Genomic DNA, 19,210 nt, shown 5'->3' on the forward strand with positions numbered 1-19,210 from the left:
GTCCGCCGGCCCAAGGGAGGGACCTGGTGCGCCGCCACCCCCTCCGCTTCCGGCCCTAGGCGCACCACGCCTCCCGCCCTTGCGACCCGGCATCTTGCAGCCTTCGCGATCGATGCGCGCCCCACCCCCAGCAGATGAAAGGCAAGGGCTTCCCTGCTGCTCACTGGCTCTGCACCGGTGACAGGTGTACACGCCTGACCTCTCGGCCTGGGGTACTGCTGAAAGGAGCACTGTAGGGCCCCCCTGTACACACACACACACTCTCTCTCACTCTCTCTCTCTCTCTCTCTCTCTCGATTCCCTGGGTGCCATGGCCCCTGAAAGTACTGGGGCCTGAAAAAGCAGAGGCAGGTAGAGTTGAGAAAGTCACATGACATGGCAGTCCTACTAGCTAATGACCATTTTTGTTTGTAATAACTCTGAAACTGTGTAACTCAGATCAGGACCGGAAACCATGATCTGTTAACTGAGATCTTAAACCTAGCCTCTGGTCTTAAAGAAGTTCAGGTTCTTGATGTCTCATTGTGGAAAGAATTAAGAGGGAGATGAGGTGAAAGGTAAGAAGTGGATTTATTTGAAGACAGTCCACAGAGTGTGAGCCCGCTCAGAAAGCAAGAGCAGCCTCAGGGTTCAGGGGTTACCAGGTTGTCACTTTTTATAGGGGTGGGAAAGACTAATGAGTAGGAGGCCTATTCCAGCTATTGTGGTAAAGGGGTGGGGATTTCCAGAAAGTGGGCTACTGCCCACTTTTTGACCTTTGTGGTCAACCTTGGAACTGTCTTGATGTTGGTGGGTGTGTTATCTACTTTCTGATGTGTTGTAATGAGCCTATACTGAGGCTCAAGATCTCTTGAGATATCCCATCTTGGATCTATTAATCAGTTTATGTTTTGTCCTTGAGCTGTGTCATTCTGTTCAAGGTTATGCCCTGCTTCCTTTCCCTACTGTTTCAGTGCCTTCCTCTTTTTCTTTTCCAGAAGCTGGAAGGATGAGGTAGTTGGATGGCATCATTGACTCAACAGATTCTGTTGAGTGTGCTCAGTGGCTAAGTCGTATCCGATTCTGCGACCCCATGGATTGCAGCACACCAGGCTTCCCTGTCCTTCATTTTCTCCCAGACTTTGCTCAAACTCATGTCTGTTGAGTCAGAGATGCTCCTAACTGTCTCATCCTCTGCCTCCCCCTTGTCCTTTTGTCTTCAATCTTTCCCAACACCAGGGTTTTTTCCAGTGAGTCAGCTTTTTGCATCAGGTGGTCAAAGTTTTGGAGCTTTAGTTTCAGCATCAGTCCTTCCAATGAATATTCAGTATTGATTTCTTCTACGATTGACTGGTTTGATCTTGCTGTCCAAGAGACTCTGAAGATTCTTCTCCAGCACCACAATTCAAAAGCATCAGTTCTTTGGTGCTCAGCCTTCCTTATGGTCAAACTCTCACATCTGTGACTACTGAAAAAACCATAGTGTATATATTTATTTATATATATATACACACATATCAAAAGATAATAGATACATTATTAAGTATATATAATAAAATATAAGGCCTGGCATTGCAAAGAGTCGGACACGACTGAGCAACTGAACTGAACTGAACTGAAAGCATATGTGTTTATATTCTATAGGATCAGCTTCTCTGAAGAAAGCTGATTAATACAGATTTCTATGTGCTAGCAATGAGCAATCTGACATTTAAAAAACAATTTCATTTACTATAGCATCAAAAGGGGTTTCCATCGTAGCTCAGTTGGTAAAGAATCTGCCTGCAATGCAGGAGACTTATGTTTGATTCCTGGGTTGGGAAGATCCCCTGGAGAAGGAAATGGCAACCCACTCCAGTATTCTTGCCTAGAGAATCCCAGGGATAAAAGAGCCTGGCAGGCTACAGTCCATGGGGTCACAATAGTTGGACACGACTTAGCAACTAAACCACCACCACTACAACATTAAAAAAACAAGATACTTAGTAATAAATTTAACAAAGTGTTAAACTTCTGAAAGCCAAATGCATTGAAAGAAAGACCTGTATAAGCAAAAGGACAGCCCATGTTTGTAGATTGGAAGACTTAGTATTTTTAAAATAGTAATACTCCACAAATTATAGAATCGATGCAATACCTATCAAACTTGGCCTTTTTGCAGAAACCAATAAGCCAGTCCTAAAATTCATATGTAAATGCAGGGAACTCAGAATAACCAAAGCAATCGTGAAGAACAAAGTTGAAAAACTCACTCTTTCCAACTTTAAAAGTTATTTCAAGGCTGCAATGATCAAGACACTACGGTGTTTGATTAAAGGGAGATAGGAACATGTCACAGAACTGAGAATCCAGAAATAAGCCTTTACATTTATAGTCAATTTTTTTTTTTTAACAAGAGTATCGAGATAATTCTTTAGGGAAAGTATAGTCTTTTCTAACAAATGATACTGGGACAACTGAATGTCTACATACAAAAGTTAATTCAAAATATATTTTAAAAAGCCTAAATGTAAGAGCTCAAATAAAAGTCTTAGAAGAAAACATAGGCACAAGTTTTCATCACCTTGGATTAGGCAATGGTTTCTTAGTTATAACACCAAAACCACAAGCAAGAAAAGTACATTGGACTTCATCAAAATTTAAAACATTTGTGCATCAAAGGACACCATCAATAAAATGAAAAAACAGCCTTCAGAATGGGAGAGACTGTTCACAAGTCATATATCTAAAAGGGACCTGTATCTAAAATATACAAAAACTCATAAAACTCAGCAACTTAAGAAAAAAAGATAATCCTATTTAAAAATGAGTAAAGGACTTGAATAGACATTTCTCCACATGAAATATCCAAATGACCTATAAGCACTTAAAAAGATCATAATTAGTCATTAGAGAAATTCAAATCAAAACCACAGAGAAATACCACTTCTCACTAGAGTGTCGACAGTCAAAAAAAACAGGAGACAAATGTTGACAAGAGTTCGGAGAAATTGAAACTATTATAATGTTCTACATATATATACATGCAAGCCAAGTGTGGAGAGATGTCAAAATATTACATGCAGGGACAAACAAACTGAATTGTAATGTAAATGATTAACAACCACAATGAAGTGGGTAGAGAAGAACTAAGTTAAGTAACTGGAGAAGAGTATTTTGACTGTATACCATAAGGCCGAAGACAAAAAATAACTATAAAAATATTGCACTCTAGTTAGTACATTTGTTTTTCACAGGGGTATTAACAGTTGTGAAATGACTTTATTCTAGAATTGAACAATAATGAAAGATATTCTGGATAATGAGAGCCAGGTTTCTTCCTGTTGGAAAAACGAGTCACAAATAGAAAATTGGGGAATGAACCCTCTAGTGCTGGGTTGTAATTGTTGTTGCTGTTGTTCAGTCACTCAGTCGTGTTTGACTCTTTGTGACCTCATGGACTGCAGTATGCCAGGCTTCCCTGTCCTTCACCATCTCCAAGAGCTTGCTCAAATTCATGTCCATTGAGTTGGTGATGCCATCCAACCATCTCGTCCTCTATCATCCCCTTCTCCTCCTGCCTTCAATCTTTCCCAGCATCAGGGTCTTTTCTAATGAGTCAGCTCTTCGCATCAGGTGGACAAAGTATTGGAACTTCAGTATCATTCCTTCCAATTAATATTCAGGATTGATTTCCTTTAGGATTGACTGGTTTGATCTCCTTGCTGTCCGAGGGACTCTCAAGAGTCTTCTCCAATACCACAATTCAAAAGCATCCATTCTTCGGTGCTCAGCCTTCTTTATGGTCCAACTCTCATATCCATATGTGACTACTGGAAAAACCATAGCTTTGACTATACGGACCTTTGTCAGCAAAGTGATGTGTGCTTTTTAATACACTGTCTAGGTTTGTCATAGCTTTTCTTCCAAGAAGCAAGAGTCTTAATTTCATGGCTTCAGTCACCATCTGCAGTGATTTTGGAGTCCAAGAAAATAAAGGGTTGTAATTAGAAGTCTCAGTACCAGGACTTCCCTGGCAGTCTAGTGGTTAAGGCTCTGCGCTTCCGCTGCAGGGAGCACAGGTTCAATACCTGGTGGGGGTATTAAGAGCCACATGCTGGGTGATATGGCCAAAAGAAAAAGAAGTGTCAGTATTTAACACACAAAAATAGAAGTGTCAGTATGAACCCATGGTTTTAAATATAGTGGGAGCAGGCGGTTATTTGGCTGCATTGTCACACGGGCTTATTGATCTTTGTTGAGACATGCAGGATCTTTAGTTGTGGCATTCAGGATCTAGTTCCCCAACCAGGAATCTAACCCAGGCCCCCTGCACTGGGAAGTCGGAGTCTTATCCCTGGACCACCAGGGAAATCCCAATTTACAATAAAAGTTTGAGAAATAAACTAGTGAAAGCATGGAATGGGAAAGCTCCTACTGTGAAATTTTAGTTGACCAAGGTGTAAATCAACAAGTATTCACTAACCATCCATTCCAGCAGGCTCCTCACACATCTCCCAGCCAGTAAGCTCTCCTGCAGTCAGGGCACACCACCACTACCAAACCCAGCTTCCTTACAAAGAAAACATTCTGTCCATATCACTGTCTCTTTCAAAAATTACTTTCAAAACCAGCCTCACATCATGGGACACACGGCTCCTCTCAGCCTGGACCCAGGTGAACTGAACAGCTCCATAACTTGCCACTTGGCCCACAGTGTGCAGTGCTCCTATAGACCTCTGGGCATGGCTGATGTCACAGCTGTCACAATGTGCTGATATAGAGAAAGCTTCATTCACTTGGGTTAGAGGGTGAAAACCAGAGTACTGAAAAGATGGTCCCTAAACTGCTGTGCATAAGATGACTTTATATTGCTCCACAAAGGAAGAGAAGGAGGGTAGTGACTCAAATTGAAAAAAAAGAAGAAGAAGAAGAAGAAGGAGAGAGATTGTGGAGCTCATGAAGCTAGTTTCCACTGCGTTTGAGGGAAGAGAAGTGTGGAGTCCTGCCCCAAGGCCACAGATAGGAGGCCTTGCGCCAAGGCCACAGACGGGGAGCCCTGAACCAAGGTCACCTCTACAACTGATGGAGCCCCTTTGTAACCATTGCCAAAAGCCTCCCGATCATCACCAACAGGCTTCCTGGCCCCAAATTAAGCAAAAACGCCCACCTCATAGCACCCTAACAAATCACCTAACACCAACATTCCAGCAGAAATTTTCTTTGACTTGAGGCTGTAAGAATTGGCTACTCGTTAAAAAAGAATGAAATGATGCGATTTGCAGCAACATGAATGGACCTAGAGAGTGTCATACTGAGTGAAGTGAGTCAGAGAAGGAGAAATATTGGGTCACATCCCTTATATATGGAATCTAAAAATAAATGATACAAATGGAGTTGCTTACAAAACAGAAAGATTCTCCCCGACTTAGAGAATGGACTTTTGGTTGCCGGGGGTGAGGGAAGGATGGGGGAAAGGATAGTTTGGAAGTTTGGAATGGACATGTCCACACTGCTATATTTAAAATGGATAACTAACAAGGTCCTACTGTATATAGCACATGGAACTCTGCTCAGTGTTATGTGGCAGCCTGGATGGGAGGGGGATTTGGAGGAGAATGGATGCATGTATATGTATGGATGAGTCCCTTCGCTATTCACCTGAAACTATCACGACATTGTTAATCAGCTATATGCCAATACAAAAGAAAATTTTTTTAAAAAACTTGGATATTAACCCATACTGAGTTAACTAGATATGGGTGGGGGAGTGGGGGAAGAATTGTGGAAATTCTCAGTGAAATAAAAAGCTTAGTCAACAGGAATCAAATTGTGTCAAAATAATCATGTTGCAAGTGTTTCTAAAAAATGCTTCTCGTATAGATGTCCTCATGTCACAATCATCAACCTTTAATATGAACGTAGTTTCAGAGAATGTTGGTAATGGGTTTGACTCTCATGTGAGTTGGTTGCATTTATGCTGTTCAGGCAATAAATCGTAGCCGTAGGTTCATTAAGCTGTCTTGAAGTCCCACCTTTGGTCATCAGGCAGATGAATCGGAGAAACCCGCCAGCACTGTGGGGAAATGATTTAACCCCAATGCCCAATCCCTAATTGCATCTTCCAGCAGAAATGGCCAAACAGAGCAACGATTATAAGGAAACGATCTGTTTTATCTTTATGTTCTGTGAAATTATATTAATACAAAGCAACATTTCCCTGTCAGCAGCTTTGCAGCCAACAGTTTCAAGATGTAGGACTTTCCTGGAGACTCAGTGGTAAAGAATTGGCCTGCCAGTGCAGGAGACACAGGTTCCAGCCCTGGCCTAGGAAGATCCCACATGTGGGGGAATAACCAAGCCCGTGCACCACAACTACTGAAGCCCTCTCTCCTGGAATGTATGCTCTGCAACAAGAGAAACCAGCAAGATGAGAAGCCCAAGCACCCCAACAGAAAGGAGCTCCAGCTCACCACAACTAGAGAAAGCACACACAACAATAAAGACCCAGTGCAGCCATTAATTAATTAATTTTTTTTAAAGTTTCCAGATCCAGAATCATAATGGCCAACATGAATTGGGCTGATGCTCCAAGGAGGACGTGCATAGTGGAGTGAAGATGATGAGGGGAGAGGCCAAGGACACCCACGGGGTTGCTAAAGACGTGCAGTCAGCTGGGAGCCAGCTGGCCTTCACACACAACTCCAGCTTGTGAAAGGGCTAGAGAAGGAAGTGGAGGGTCTGGGCGGCACCAGGAGATGAGGAGGAAGTGCAGCAGAGAGAGGAAGCCCAGGGCAGTGAGCCCCAGTCTGGGGCACAGGGGCCAGTGTGACACACCCATGCAACTCCAGGACCTGGGGCGAGTTTCTCACTGCCTTTATGCCTGTTTCTCCAGTTAGTAAAATGGGAGTAGGCTGTTCTGGTGGCTCAGGTGGTAAAGAATCTGCCTTCAATGCAGGAGATCCCAGTTTGATCCTTGGATTGGGAAGATCCCCCAGAGAAGAAAATGGCTCACCATTCCAGTATTCTTGCCTGGAAAATTCCATGGACAAAGGAGTCTGGCAGGCTACAGTCCATGGGATCACAAAGAGTCGGACATGACTGAGTGACTAACACACACGCATACAAAATGGAGGTAATACCTTGTTCTTGGTATTGTTGTTGAGTCTCTGGTCCTATCTGACTCTTTGCAATCCCATGGACTGCAGCATTCCAGGCTTCCCCTGTCCTTCACCATCTCCTGGAGTTTGTTCAAACTCAGGTCCATTGAATCAATGATGCCATCCACCAATCATCTCTTTCTCTTTCATCCCTTTCTCCTCCTGCCCTTCAATCTTTCCCAACATCAGGGTCTTTTCCAATGAGTTGGGTCTTTGCATCACGTGGCCAAAGTATTGGAGCTTCAGCTTGAGCATCTGTCCTGCCAATGAATATTCAGGATTGACTTCTTTTAGGATTGACTTGTTTGAGCTACTTCAGGGAACTGCCATGAAAATAGAAAGAGATTGAATTCTGAAGCTCCTAGCACGTGGAAGACAACCAATAAACAGCCATCACTCCCTTCCATGCACAACACTCAGCCCCACCGCAGCCTCGTGTGTGACCCATCCCCAAACCAGTTGACATCCATTCATTTTTTTTTAAGATTTTTAAAAAATGTAGACCATTTTAAAAGTCTTTATTGAGCTTGTTACAATATTGCTTCTGTTTTACTTTTTTTTTTCTTTTGGCCTCAGGGCATGTAGGATCTTAGCTTCCTGACCAGGGATGAGACTTGTACCCCCTGCATTGGAAGGCAGAGTCTTAACCACTGGACTGCTGGGGAAGTCCTCATTCATTTATTTTTGAAATACATGTTTATTGAATTTTCATTTGGCTCTGAACAGGACTCTGTGAGAGAATGGTGAGTACAGAGAGCCATGGATCCTGCCCTCCTGTTGAGGAAAGAGGTCTATAGATTCCAAACTCACACAAATATGAAACTGTAATTGAGATTGTGGTGTTTCCAGAGACTATAATAGGAGAGTTTAACCTAGTCAGGGGAGGCATCCCTAAGCAAATGACCTTTAAACTGAAATCCAAAGGGCAAGTAAACATGACCAGGTGCAGGGGGCAAAGATGTGTCCTGAGCAGAGGGAATAACAGATGAAAAGACCGTGGTCTCAAGGGTTATGAAAACAGACCAGCGAAGCTGCAGAAAAGACAAGCCACTGGGAGGAAGCATTGGAAACAAGAGGGATGAATGAAGGGAGGGCCAGACACACACAGTGCCTAGTAGGGCATCAGCAAGTCTTTAATATTTGGCCAAGTCCTTTTGCATGACTAGGAGGTGAAAATCAAGTGCTACAGGATTTTATCTGAGTGTGAATAGCATTTCACTTCAAATTAGTATTGAGAGTGGTATTTATTTCTCTCCTTGTGTATTTTTCCTTATTGTTTACATCATTTGTAATGAGTGTTTATCATTTTTTTCCCTCACACAAGAACTTTTTTCCTAAGTCAACTTCATTGAGATATTATTTACCTACAATAAAAGGCACCTATTTTTAAGTGTGAACCTCTCTGAATTTTGGCAAATTTCTACCAGCTCAAGCAAGACATAGAATGTTTTCTTCACTCCTTTCACCCACACACCAGTCCCAGGCCACTACTCAGCTGCTCTCTGTCACTATGTATTAGATTTGTCTTTTCTAGAATTTCACTTAGATGATATAGTATGACATATACTGCTTTTGTGACCAGCTGCTCTGCTCAACATGCTTTTGACGTTTATCCGTTCCATTGTGTGTATCAGTTCTTCATTCATTTTTTTCCTGTGTAATATTCCATGACGTGGATATGCTACAATTTGCTGAACCACTCACCTGTCAAATAAACATTTGGGTTGGGTTGTTTCCAGGCTTTTGGGTGTTGTTTTTTTTTCTTCCTTTCTTTTGGCCATTGTGAATAGAATTGTGATGAACAGTACAGACATATATTTCTATTTCTTTTGAGTAAATACCTAGGAGTAGAAAGTCTGGGTCTTACAGTAAGTATACTTTTACTTTATGAGAAATTGCCAAGCTGTTTTCCAAAGCAATTGTGGTTTTCCATTACCACCAGAAGTGGACAAGACTTCCAGTTATTCCATATCTTCCCCAAGGATGGTATTATCAATCTTCTTCATTTTAGCCATCCTTGAGGGTGTGCAATGGTCTCGTTGTGGGTTTTTTTGTTTGTTTGTTTTGAGATTTTTTATACTTTGGCTGCACTGGGTCTTAGTTGCAGCTTGCAGGGGCTTCTCTTGAGTTGCAGCATGTGGACTTCTGATTGCAGTGCATGGGCTCCTGTTGGTTGTGTCACACAGGCTTAGCTGCTCCACAGCACGTGGAATCTTCCCAGACCAGGGATCGAACCCATGTCTCCTGCATTGGCAGGCAGATTCTTAACCACTGGACCTTCAAGGAAGTCCTCTCATTGTGGTTTTAATTTGCATTTCCCTCATGATTAATGGTGTCCAGAATCTTTTTCATGTCTGTTGCCCATCTACATTTGCAAAGTGTGTGGTCAAATTTTTTCCAATTTTTAAATTAGGTCAGTGGTCATGTTTTATCAAATTGTAAGAGTATTATATTTATTCTGTATACAAGTCCTTTGTCAGGTAGTTATGTGACATATATTATCTCCCATTCTGTGACTTGCTTTGAGTTATTTTTTAAACAGCTTTATTGAGATATAATTCACATACCCTCTCTGACTGCTCAACTGTGTCTTTTAAAAATAATTTTTAAAAGTTTGGTGATTTCTAAGTTACCAATCTTTTCTTTTTTCAGTTCAGGTTTTTTATGTTGTCTCTAAGAAATCTACCTATTCCAAGTTTGTGAAGGTTTTCTCCTGTGTGTTCCTCCAGAAGCTTTATAGTTTCAACTTAACATATATGTTTGTGATCTGTTTCACTTTCATTTTTGTTTATGGCATCAGTTAGAAGTTGAGGTTCCTCAAAGCTTTTTTCTTTTAAGTAAGGTGCTAAGCAAAGCACGTAGCAAGCTGTAGTTTGAAAGACCAGGTCACCAGCCAAGCCAGAAACGGTCAGTGATATCTCACCGTCACTTTGTTAAATAGATTATCGCAGAATATAAAAGCCAGGGTTTGTGGTTTCCTGTGCAAACCTATTCCAGGTAGCACTGCTCTGACACACATTTCCTGTTGACATCCATTCATGACTATTCATTCCCACCATTAGTGCTGATTAATCCAAAAAGTGATTAATACTGAACACAGTTTGGTAGGGGGAGGGGAGGTGAAGGAGGAAAAGGAAAATGCTCTTCACCTGCTGCAGACACTGCCCAGGTGACCTAGGATTTGTTCAGTAGCCAGAGCTACTTTCATCAGAAATATTTCCCTGCTAACTCACCCCAGTGTCCTAATCCCCACTGTTAAGAATCACCTGTGGTCCAGTGCTTAAGACTCCAAGTTTCCAATGCAGTTTTTGCTATTAAGTCGCTAAATTGTATCCAACTCTTCTTCAGGGGGCACAGATTGGACCCCTGGTCAGAGAGCTAGAAAGTGAAGGACAGGGAAGCCTGGCATGCTTCAGTCCATGGGATTGCAAAGAGACAGACTCTACAGCAACTGAACAACAACAGGGAGCTAGGATCCCACATGCTGCATGGCACAACCAAAAAAAAGAAAAAGAATCACCATGAGAGGTAAAACATTTAACTGAAATCCCCTGTGAACATGCCCATAGCCTGAAGGGCAATGGGGAAAGGAGGCTCTGGTTTCTTTACTGGATCCATCAACAACTCCAGAGGAAGGGTAAAACAGCCCCAGGGTGAGTAGAGATTGTGTTGTGGGAGGAGAGGAAGAAGGAGAAAGTCTAGAACAAGGTACAGTGCTCCCATATTGTAATCAGATGCGCTGACGTAAAAATCAGAACACAGGGGCTATTAAATGACATCATTTTCCACTTTGTGAAAATGTTTTTGTGTTTGTTTTTGGCTGCATCCGATCTTAAGGTTAGGTTGTAGCGGCACACAGGCTCAATAGCTGTAGATCACGGGCTTAGTTGCCCTGTGGCATGTGGGATCTTAGTTCACCAACCAAAGATTGAACCCATGTCCCCCGTATTGGAAGGCAGACCTTCCAATGGACCTTCCAATGGACCTTCCACTGGACCACAAGGGAGTCCCTACTTTGTGAAATTTCTTAAATGTAGAGTTTAACAGTGGCTCAACGTTGAGTCATTTACCTGACTATCCTCGTTCAGATTCTCCCAAGGTATCCTCCATATCTCGCTGCCATATTCATAAACTTTAAAAGACACCTCTGAAGTGAGCTGAGAGGGCATCAGTGGAAAACCACACATAACCATTCAGGGGCCCTGGGGTCTTCAGAAAACTTGGATCCCAGAGGCATGTGGGCAGCAGACCTCATCCACTACCAGTCTAGACTGGTGTAGTGATTTAGTCGGTAAGTTGTGTCTGACTCTTTGCGACCCCAAGGACCATAGCCTGCCAGGTTCCTTGGCCCATGGAATTTTCCAGGCAAGAATACTGGAGTGGGTTGCCATTTCCTCCTCCAGGGGATCTCCCTGACCCAGGGGTCGAACCCATGTTTCCTGCATCTCCTTCTTGGCAGTGGATGCTTTACCAACTGAGCAGCATGGGAAGGGGCTTCCCTGCTGGCTCAGACAGTAAAGAATCTAGTTGTAATTCAACCCCTGGGTCAGGAAGATCCCCTGGAGGAAGGCATGGCAACCCACTCCAGTATTTTTGCCTGGAGAATTCCCATGGACATAGGAGTCTGGCGGGCTACAATCCATGGTGTTGCAAAGAATCGGGACACAACTGAGTGACTGAGCACAGCACCTGGGAAGCCCATCAATCTAGACTACTGACACTGGAAATGATTTGGGGGTAGTGGACACACCCTTAAGAAAATCTGCCAAAGACGTCACCTTCTGGGTCATCCTTCTCTTAGTTCAGCCCCTGTTCCCTTTATTGAGCTTTATCATTTTGTTGCTAGACTCCCAGACAGTACACATCACACATAGCTGCAAGTAATATATAAAATTTATTCACTAAAACGGGGACAAAATTTCCATAACTCCAGAATGTCAAGTTACATCATCAAAGTTCTCTGTTTAGAAGTAGAAGTAAGTGTTGACAGTACTTCTTGTATGAGTTTAAAAAATTAGACAGATTTCACAATGTGAAGTGTCCTTTTCAGTCAATAGTATTGCTTCAGACGACATAATGTTTCACAGATCTTTCCTGTAACTTCCAGAAAAGTCAGCCAGCCAGATTTGGTTTCAAACTTCTTTACAAACCCATTTTCCTACAAGAGAACAAAGTTAACATTTTAAAAATCAGTGGAGACTAAATTTGTTGGAATGAAAAGCAAATAAACTTTCATTTAATTAATATAGGTAGTCTTCTCTATATTTTCACTGGTTTCATTCTTTTCAGCCTCATTACCACTCTCTGTCTTCAATTCCAGACCACCCTAGAACAGTGCTGTCCAACAGAAATATAGTGCAAGCTACATATGTAATCTTTTTGGCCACAGGTTTTTTTTTTTTTTTGCTGGATCTTTCTTATATCCTCAAGCAGGGATTGAATCTTCTCCTTTGGCATTGAAACCATGGAGTCCTAACAACTGGACTGCCAGGGAATTCCCAGTAGCCACATATTTAAAAGTAAAAAGAGGCAAAATTAATTTTTAAAATATAATAAATTTTTCTAAAAATATTATGATTTTGGGAATTCCCTGGTGGTTCAGTGATTAAGACTTTGTGCTTCCAATGTGGGGGGCATGGGTTTGATGGCTGGTGGAAAACTAGGATCCCACATGCCTTGCTGCGCATTGCCAAAAATAAATAAATAGATAGGTAAGCAACCAAATAAATTATGATTTCAATATGTAAGCACGATGGAAATAAGATATTTTCTTTATTGGTACCATATCTTTACAATCCAATGTGTGTTTGAACTTACAGCATATCTCAATTCAGACCAGCCACATTGAAACTGTTCAACAGTCACTGGTGACAAGTGGCTACTGTATTGGATGGCATAGCGCTAGAGGGTAGAGAGTCTATCTTTTCCCCCCTGACCCCCACCCCTCTTTTTCTTCTGAATGTTTGGGACTAAAAATGCATGTATTAAATAATCTTATTTATTGATTTGCTTTTGGCTGTGCTGTGTCTTTGTTGCTGCATGTGGGCTTTCTCTAGTTGTGGCAAATGAGGGGTAACTCTCTAGTTTCAGTGCTCAGGCTTCTCATTGCAGTGGCTTCTCTCGCTGCAGAGCAAGAGCTGTAGGTGCTTAGGCTTCATAGTTGTAATATGTGGGCTCAGTAGTAGTGGCTCTCCGGCTCTAGAGCACAGGCTCAATAGTTGTGGCACATGGGCTTAGTTGCTCCAAGGCATGTGGGATCTTCATGGATAAGGACCCATGTCTCCTGCATTGGCAGGTGGATTCCTTACCATTAAGCCACTAGGGAAGCCCCTGAAATAAGCCTTTATTTGTAAACTCCTTTGTGCTGAGAGTCATGAGGATGCAACAATAAAGCCAGATTACATTCATTCCTTTTTTAATCAGACTTTTTTTTTTTAAGAAGCATATAAACTGAACCCCCTGGAGTAGGAAATGGCAACCCAATCTGGTATTCTTGCCCAGAAAATTCCATTAACAGAGAAGCCTGGCAGGCTATAGTCCATGGGGTTGCAAAGAGCTGGACACAACTGAGCAACTGAGAATGCATGTACACATAAACTGGACACTGTATTTAATCAACTTTTGATATATTATTATAGAGCACCCTCACTGAAAAGCACCTCTGAGCTTATCCAGCCTATTGTCCTCTCTTATTTTGACTAATGAGGAAACGGAGATCCAGAAAAAAATGTTATGTAAGTAAGGTTACCTGATTTCTTAGTACCTGGACCTGTACTGAAATGCAAGCACTGCTCTTTTCAATCCATAAATTTTCAAACCACTCCCAAGAAGATTAGAAAATTGTTTAAAAAATTTGTTTTAGATGTTCATCTAGTAAAGTTCCATTTCTGGGGTTACAAACGTCTTCAAGTAGTTCGAAGTTCACAGTCTAGTGTGACTAACACAAAAGTGTAAACCAAACATTTCTTTGACTGAGAATTCTGTAATGTTGTGGAACTGTCTTTTGGAGCATCACCGGCAGTGAAGACTAACACCATTCAGAGGAATTTTCCATTGAAAAGATTGCATAAGAAAGCCAACTTCCCCCTCTGTGTGAAGTGTGATGTCATGCCTGGAGACGCTTGCTGTCACACGCTCACAGAGGGGACAGGCTGCTCCTGCTTTTCTTCCTCTTTCTCCCGCCTTTACACACTCAGGCATTTCCCACTTGTCCCAGGTGTGGGATCCACTTCAGTGCTCCTCTTCCTAGAATTTCTATAAACCCTGTACTGTGGGGGCAACTCTACAATGATTTTTATTATTATCACAATGATCACCATTATGATCAGGCAGTTAATGGGTTAATATGTCACCCTCATATTTATTAAAGTTCTAAAGCAAGAACAAAGGAAGAAAACTGACAATTCAGCTATATGAAGAGTCATTTTTTTTTAAGCTATAAGAAACTAAAATAAGAACAACAGACCAGGGTACTATTTATTACGCATTTGCCATCAAAGAGTTCATTCAAACATAAGAGAAAATCATCAAGCCCTCAATAATTTAAAAGGCAAAGGCTGTTGAGAAGATAAATATCAATCATGAGCAAGTACATGGGAAAAAAACTCCACATTACCAGCTGTTAAATTCACATTTTAATGGAATCACTGTTTTTTAGACTTATTAACTTGACCTTATTAATAGAAGTCTATTAAACCCTCAAGATTATGTTTAATGGTTCCACCTAATGCTGATCAAGTTGTGAGCTTGTCCCATTGGTAGCAAAACTTTTGAAGGCAATGTGTATTCCAAAATGTATGAGTAGTATGATTATAGATGAACCAATCATTCTATTATAGATGAACCAATCATTCTATTGTGAGAAGGTGATCATGAGGCCGCCTTCTTTTTTTTTTTTTTTTTGAGGCAAGCAATAAGACTTTATTTGGAAATCCAGCTGACTAAGGAGATGGCAGACTTTAGTCTCAAAGTAACCATCCATTGGGCCCTGGATACCAAGTTCTTTTCTAGTGTCAGAGAGAGAAGCAGTGAGGACCTAAAGTCAAAAGGCAGATGGAGAGGGAGGGGCAGTGAAAGGCAGTCTTCTTTTATGGGGAGGGGGGGCGGTTGGAAAACCATCTCCATGTTTAGTATTGAAGCGTTATCTCTAAGGAAAAAACAGAAAACACTCCAAATGTCTAGCTGTTGGAAACTGCTTAAGTAAATTATGATGCATAAAAATGATAGGATAGTCTATAAACATTGGAAGTGTTAACATGGAATATGTAAGGTGAGTTATTTTAAAAATTCCTCTGATGGCTCTGATCACTCTGCTATGTGGGGAACAGAGCATCGCAGGGCAAACTTGGAAGCAGAGAAGCTGGGAGGAGCCTATTGACACAGTTAAGTGAGAGGAGACAGTTGCTCCAATGTGCTGGGTGTGCAGAATCAGAATTTGCTGATGCGTCAAATGCAGGGTATGCACAGAGGAGTCACAGAGGACTCCCAAGGGGAGAGAGCTGAGCTGGTCAAGTGGAAAGGATACTCCAACAGATATTCCCTGAAGGAGCCCTCAGGGAGACCTGAACCACATCTAACCTTATTCTTCATTAAATGATTTTTAAATCTCAAGTTAAAATTCAAAAAGATATACAAGAAGAATCTGGCCCTCAAATCTATTTTATATATCAAAGGATATATAAAAAATTTTGAGCTTGTATTACATCATTTTGGAAATGCCTTTGCCAGGCTGAACACTTGGTTAATCCTCTTCATGCCTGTGTAGGTCCTTTGATTTGCCCTCAAATTCACCAGACCATTATTGAGAGCAAGATGATCATAACAAAATAAAACCTACTTTGCATAACACTTATGACTCAGACTTCAACATGCCGGTTACATGGAAAGCACCAGTTCTGATTGTACATTCCTATTTTCAAAAGGGGCTTTCTTTTGGTATTAGAGTAGTTTTAAGAAATTGCATATTTAAACTTTTTGGAATTTCCCATGTAACCTTCACAGTTGTATTGTATCTGACAGTTTACTCTTACAGAAAGGTTCTTACACTCTTACAGAAAAGTTCTTTCAGAATAAGTACCAAGAACTATTTACACAAACAATTTCTGAAAGGCTACCCATTCCGGTATTTTGGCCTGGAGAATTCCATGGACTGTATAGTTGATGGGGTCACAAAGAGTTGGACACAACTGAGCAACTTTCACTTCAAATATTAGTATTAGTATTGTTAAATATTATTTAACAACTTATAATTTTTTTTACAAAGAAGTGCTATGTATATTTTCTATGGATATAGCCAACAAGCATTTTTTTAATTAACAGGGATGCTTTGCATGAAAAATAACTGATAACAGTGGACAGCTTTGAGAAGAGGGGAGGCCGGGGATTGTGGGTTGAAGAGGGGATCTATGGGAAATCAGTGCTGTAAGAAAAGTGAGCATTAAGTTTATTGGAATATCAAGAAAAGTATGTACATTTTGCTGGGACAGGCCCCTTATCAATGAGTTGTGTGGGGGTTCCCTGGTGGCTCAGACAGTAAAGAATCTGCTTGCAATGCAAGACACCCGGGTTCGATCCCTGGGTCAGGAAGAGCCCCCTGGAGGAGAGCATGGTAACCTATTCCGGTATTCTTGCCTGGAGAATCCCATGGACAGGGGAGCCTGACAAGCTATAGTCCATGGGGCTGCAAAGAATCAGACACGACTAAGCATGCTACAATTTGAGTTGTAATCTAGGACCCCTGCATGGTCTCAGTTTTTGAGGCATTGATAATAAAGTGAATTTTTATTTGGAAAATCTTGAATAGATTCTAGCTGGTGATATAGTACATTTTTTTTTTTTTTAATCGCCAAGCTTTACTGGCCAGAATTTGGTATATTAGAAAACTGGGCGGGGCAGGGAGAGGGGGCAGGAAGCAACAAACTCACAAAAATTTACACCTGTCTTTTGCAACATAATAAATACCTAAATATAACAGATTTTAATACCAACTCATTCTGTACTAATTCTGCATTGTCATGAGAACCCTGGCAAGAGCTCAGTCCTGTGGACTAGACTCTGAAGAAGCATTAGGGAGGCGCTTTATTAATCCCCCAAACTCACTTCTCCAATTTACACTGTAGGAATAAAAACTGAAACCTCAAGTGTTTCTCAGCTGTAAAGTTTTAAGATTCACTGGAAATCAGCTGGAAATGTCTTTTTTTTATTATTTTAATTTATTTGGCCGTGCTGGGTCTTAGTTGCACCATGTGGGATCTAGTTCCCTGACCAGGGATTCAAATCCGGGCCCTCTGAGTTAGAAGAGCAGAGTGTTAGCCACTAGACAACCAGGGAAATTCCCCTTTATTTTAAAATTAAAAAAAAAATTTAAAACAAACTACTCAAAGAAAATATAATCCTTTAGGTAGATTTCTTTTTTAAATTAGCAAAGAAACTTGCTATTTCAATTCCTATCTGAAAGTAAAGAACAAAGAAGAATACTTCCATCACACATACCCAGCCTCCATTTTGCCTTATCCACTCTCCTGTGTTTTCGGTGATGAACTCCGCCACGAAATAAGAAATGTCCTTGCACATGTCCATGTCTGAGGCAATACACTTGCTCAGAAGTTTCTTGGTAAGAATACCTTCAAAGGCGAATATGGTTACAATCCTGCCCCAGTTAACAATGCCATCTTCAAATTCCTTTTCCATCACTTGGTTGAATATTGTTCTGGCAGTGTCTACAGACACCACATCAAACTTATCCAAGCACTGCTTCAAAGTCCTTTCCACTTCGTCCTGGACAGAGGAAGCCACGTCTTGTAACACCCTGAATGTTTTGCTTGGCTTGGATCCAGGTTGCTGTATCTGCAACACATATTTCAGATAGTCCTCAGCCAGCTTGTGAACGTAGTCAAACTCAGTGTCAGTCATCTTCTCCTTGCTGGGGAGTAGCGTCTTGAGCCTGCTCACCTGCAAGTGACCAAGACAGTCTGAAGCACAAGCTTGTGGAGCCTGGCGAAACATGACACATGATAGTATCTGGAGGCCGGTGGAATTTCTGTTTGCATCATCTAAAGCTACCCTTCCTCCTGGTCGCTTTCAGGCGTGGGCTGCATGTGAAAGAGAAAGTATAAGATGTCAAAGAGGAAAATGTCTCTAAGGCAGGCCACTTCCTCATCCTGTAAGTGATTAATGTAGTTTTTGAAGCCTTAAATTCAAGGAAGTGGAGGAATCAGAACCCTCCTGCATTGCTGGTAGGATTGTAAAACAGTTTTCATGAACTTTTACTGTGAAAAGTTTGGCAGTTCCTCAAAAATTTAAATATAGAGACTTTCCTGGGGGCCAGTGTTTAATTTCCACTTCCAACGCAGGGGGCGCAGGTTTTATCTCTGGTGAAGGAACTAAGATTCTACATGCCGAGTAGTGTGACCAAAAACAAATTTTAAAAAAGTTAAATATAAAACTTCCATATGACCCAGCAATTCCAGTTATAAGTATATGCCCAAAAGAAATGAAAATAGGGACTCACCCAACTCCTGACACACGAATGTTCACAGCAACATCACTTACAATAGCCAAAAGGTGGAGACAAACCAAATGTTCATCCACAGACAAAGGGATAAATGAACTGTTGAACGTTCTTAAGCCACAGAAAGAAATGAAGTGCCCATACACTTTACAACATGGACAAACCTCAAAAACAGGACGCCCAATGGTAGAAGCCAAATGTAAGAGCTCTCCTACTGTATGATCCCATTATGTGAAATAGCCAGAATAAGTAAATCCACAGAGACAGAAAGCAAATTGATGATTGCTGGGGGCTGAGGGGAGAAGGGAGTAACTGCTGAGTAGGTACAGGTTTCTATCTTGTGATGAAAATGGTTTGGAACTACATCGAGGTGGTGGCTGGCTGTGAAACATTGAGAAGACGCTAAACGTCACTAAATTGAACACTTTAAAATGGGTCATTTGGGGACTTCTCTGGTGGTCCAGTGGGTAAGACTCCGAGCTCCCAATGCAGGGGGCCCAGGTTCGATCCCTGGTTAGGGAACTAGATCTCACATGCCACAATGAAGATCCTGCATGCCACAACTAAAACCCAGCACAGTGAA

The 19,210-nt window shown here is 41.6% G+C and overlaps 1 protein-coding gene across 1 annotated transcript; it reads right to left on the reverse strand.

Annotated features, from left to right (window-relative positions):
- Positions 1–12,062: 12,062 nt before the first annotated feature.
- Positions 12,063–18,166, reverse strand: BCL2A1 (BCL2 related protein A1). Its single transcript, XM_068991529.1, has 2 exons — positions 17,610–18,166; positions 12,063–12,276 (listed from the first exon to the last, which is right to left on the reverse strand). The coding sequence occupies exons 1-2, from the start codon at positions 18,120–18,122 to the stop codon at positions 12,169–12,171; spliced, it is 621 nt and encodes a 206-aa protein (XP_068847630.1). The 5' UTR covers positions 18,123–18,166; the 3' UTR covers positions 12,063–12,168.
- Between the last annotated feature and the right edge of the window lie 1,044 nt (positions 18,167–19,210).

The sequence above is a fragment of the Capricornis sumatraensis genome, chromosome 19 (assembly GCF_032405125.1).
Source record: "Capricornis sumatraensis isolate serow.1 chromosome 19, serow.2, whole genome shotgun sequence".
NCBI classification, from domain to species: domain Eukaryota; kingdom Metazoa; phylum Chordata; class Mammalia; order Artiodactyla; family Bovidae; genus Capricornis; species Capricornis sumatraensis.

Coding starts and splice junctions, on each gene's coding strand:
- BCL2A1 (XM_068991529.1), bottom strand. CDS start 18,122: ATGTTTCGCCAGGCTCCACAAGCTTGTGCTTCAGACTGTCTTGGTCAC. Junction 12,277..17,609: donor TAAGGCAAAATGGAGGCTGG/GTATGTGTGATG, acceptor GTTCTCTTGTAG/GAAAATGGGTTTGTAAAGAA.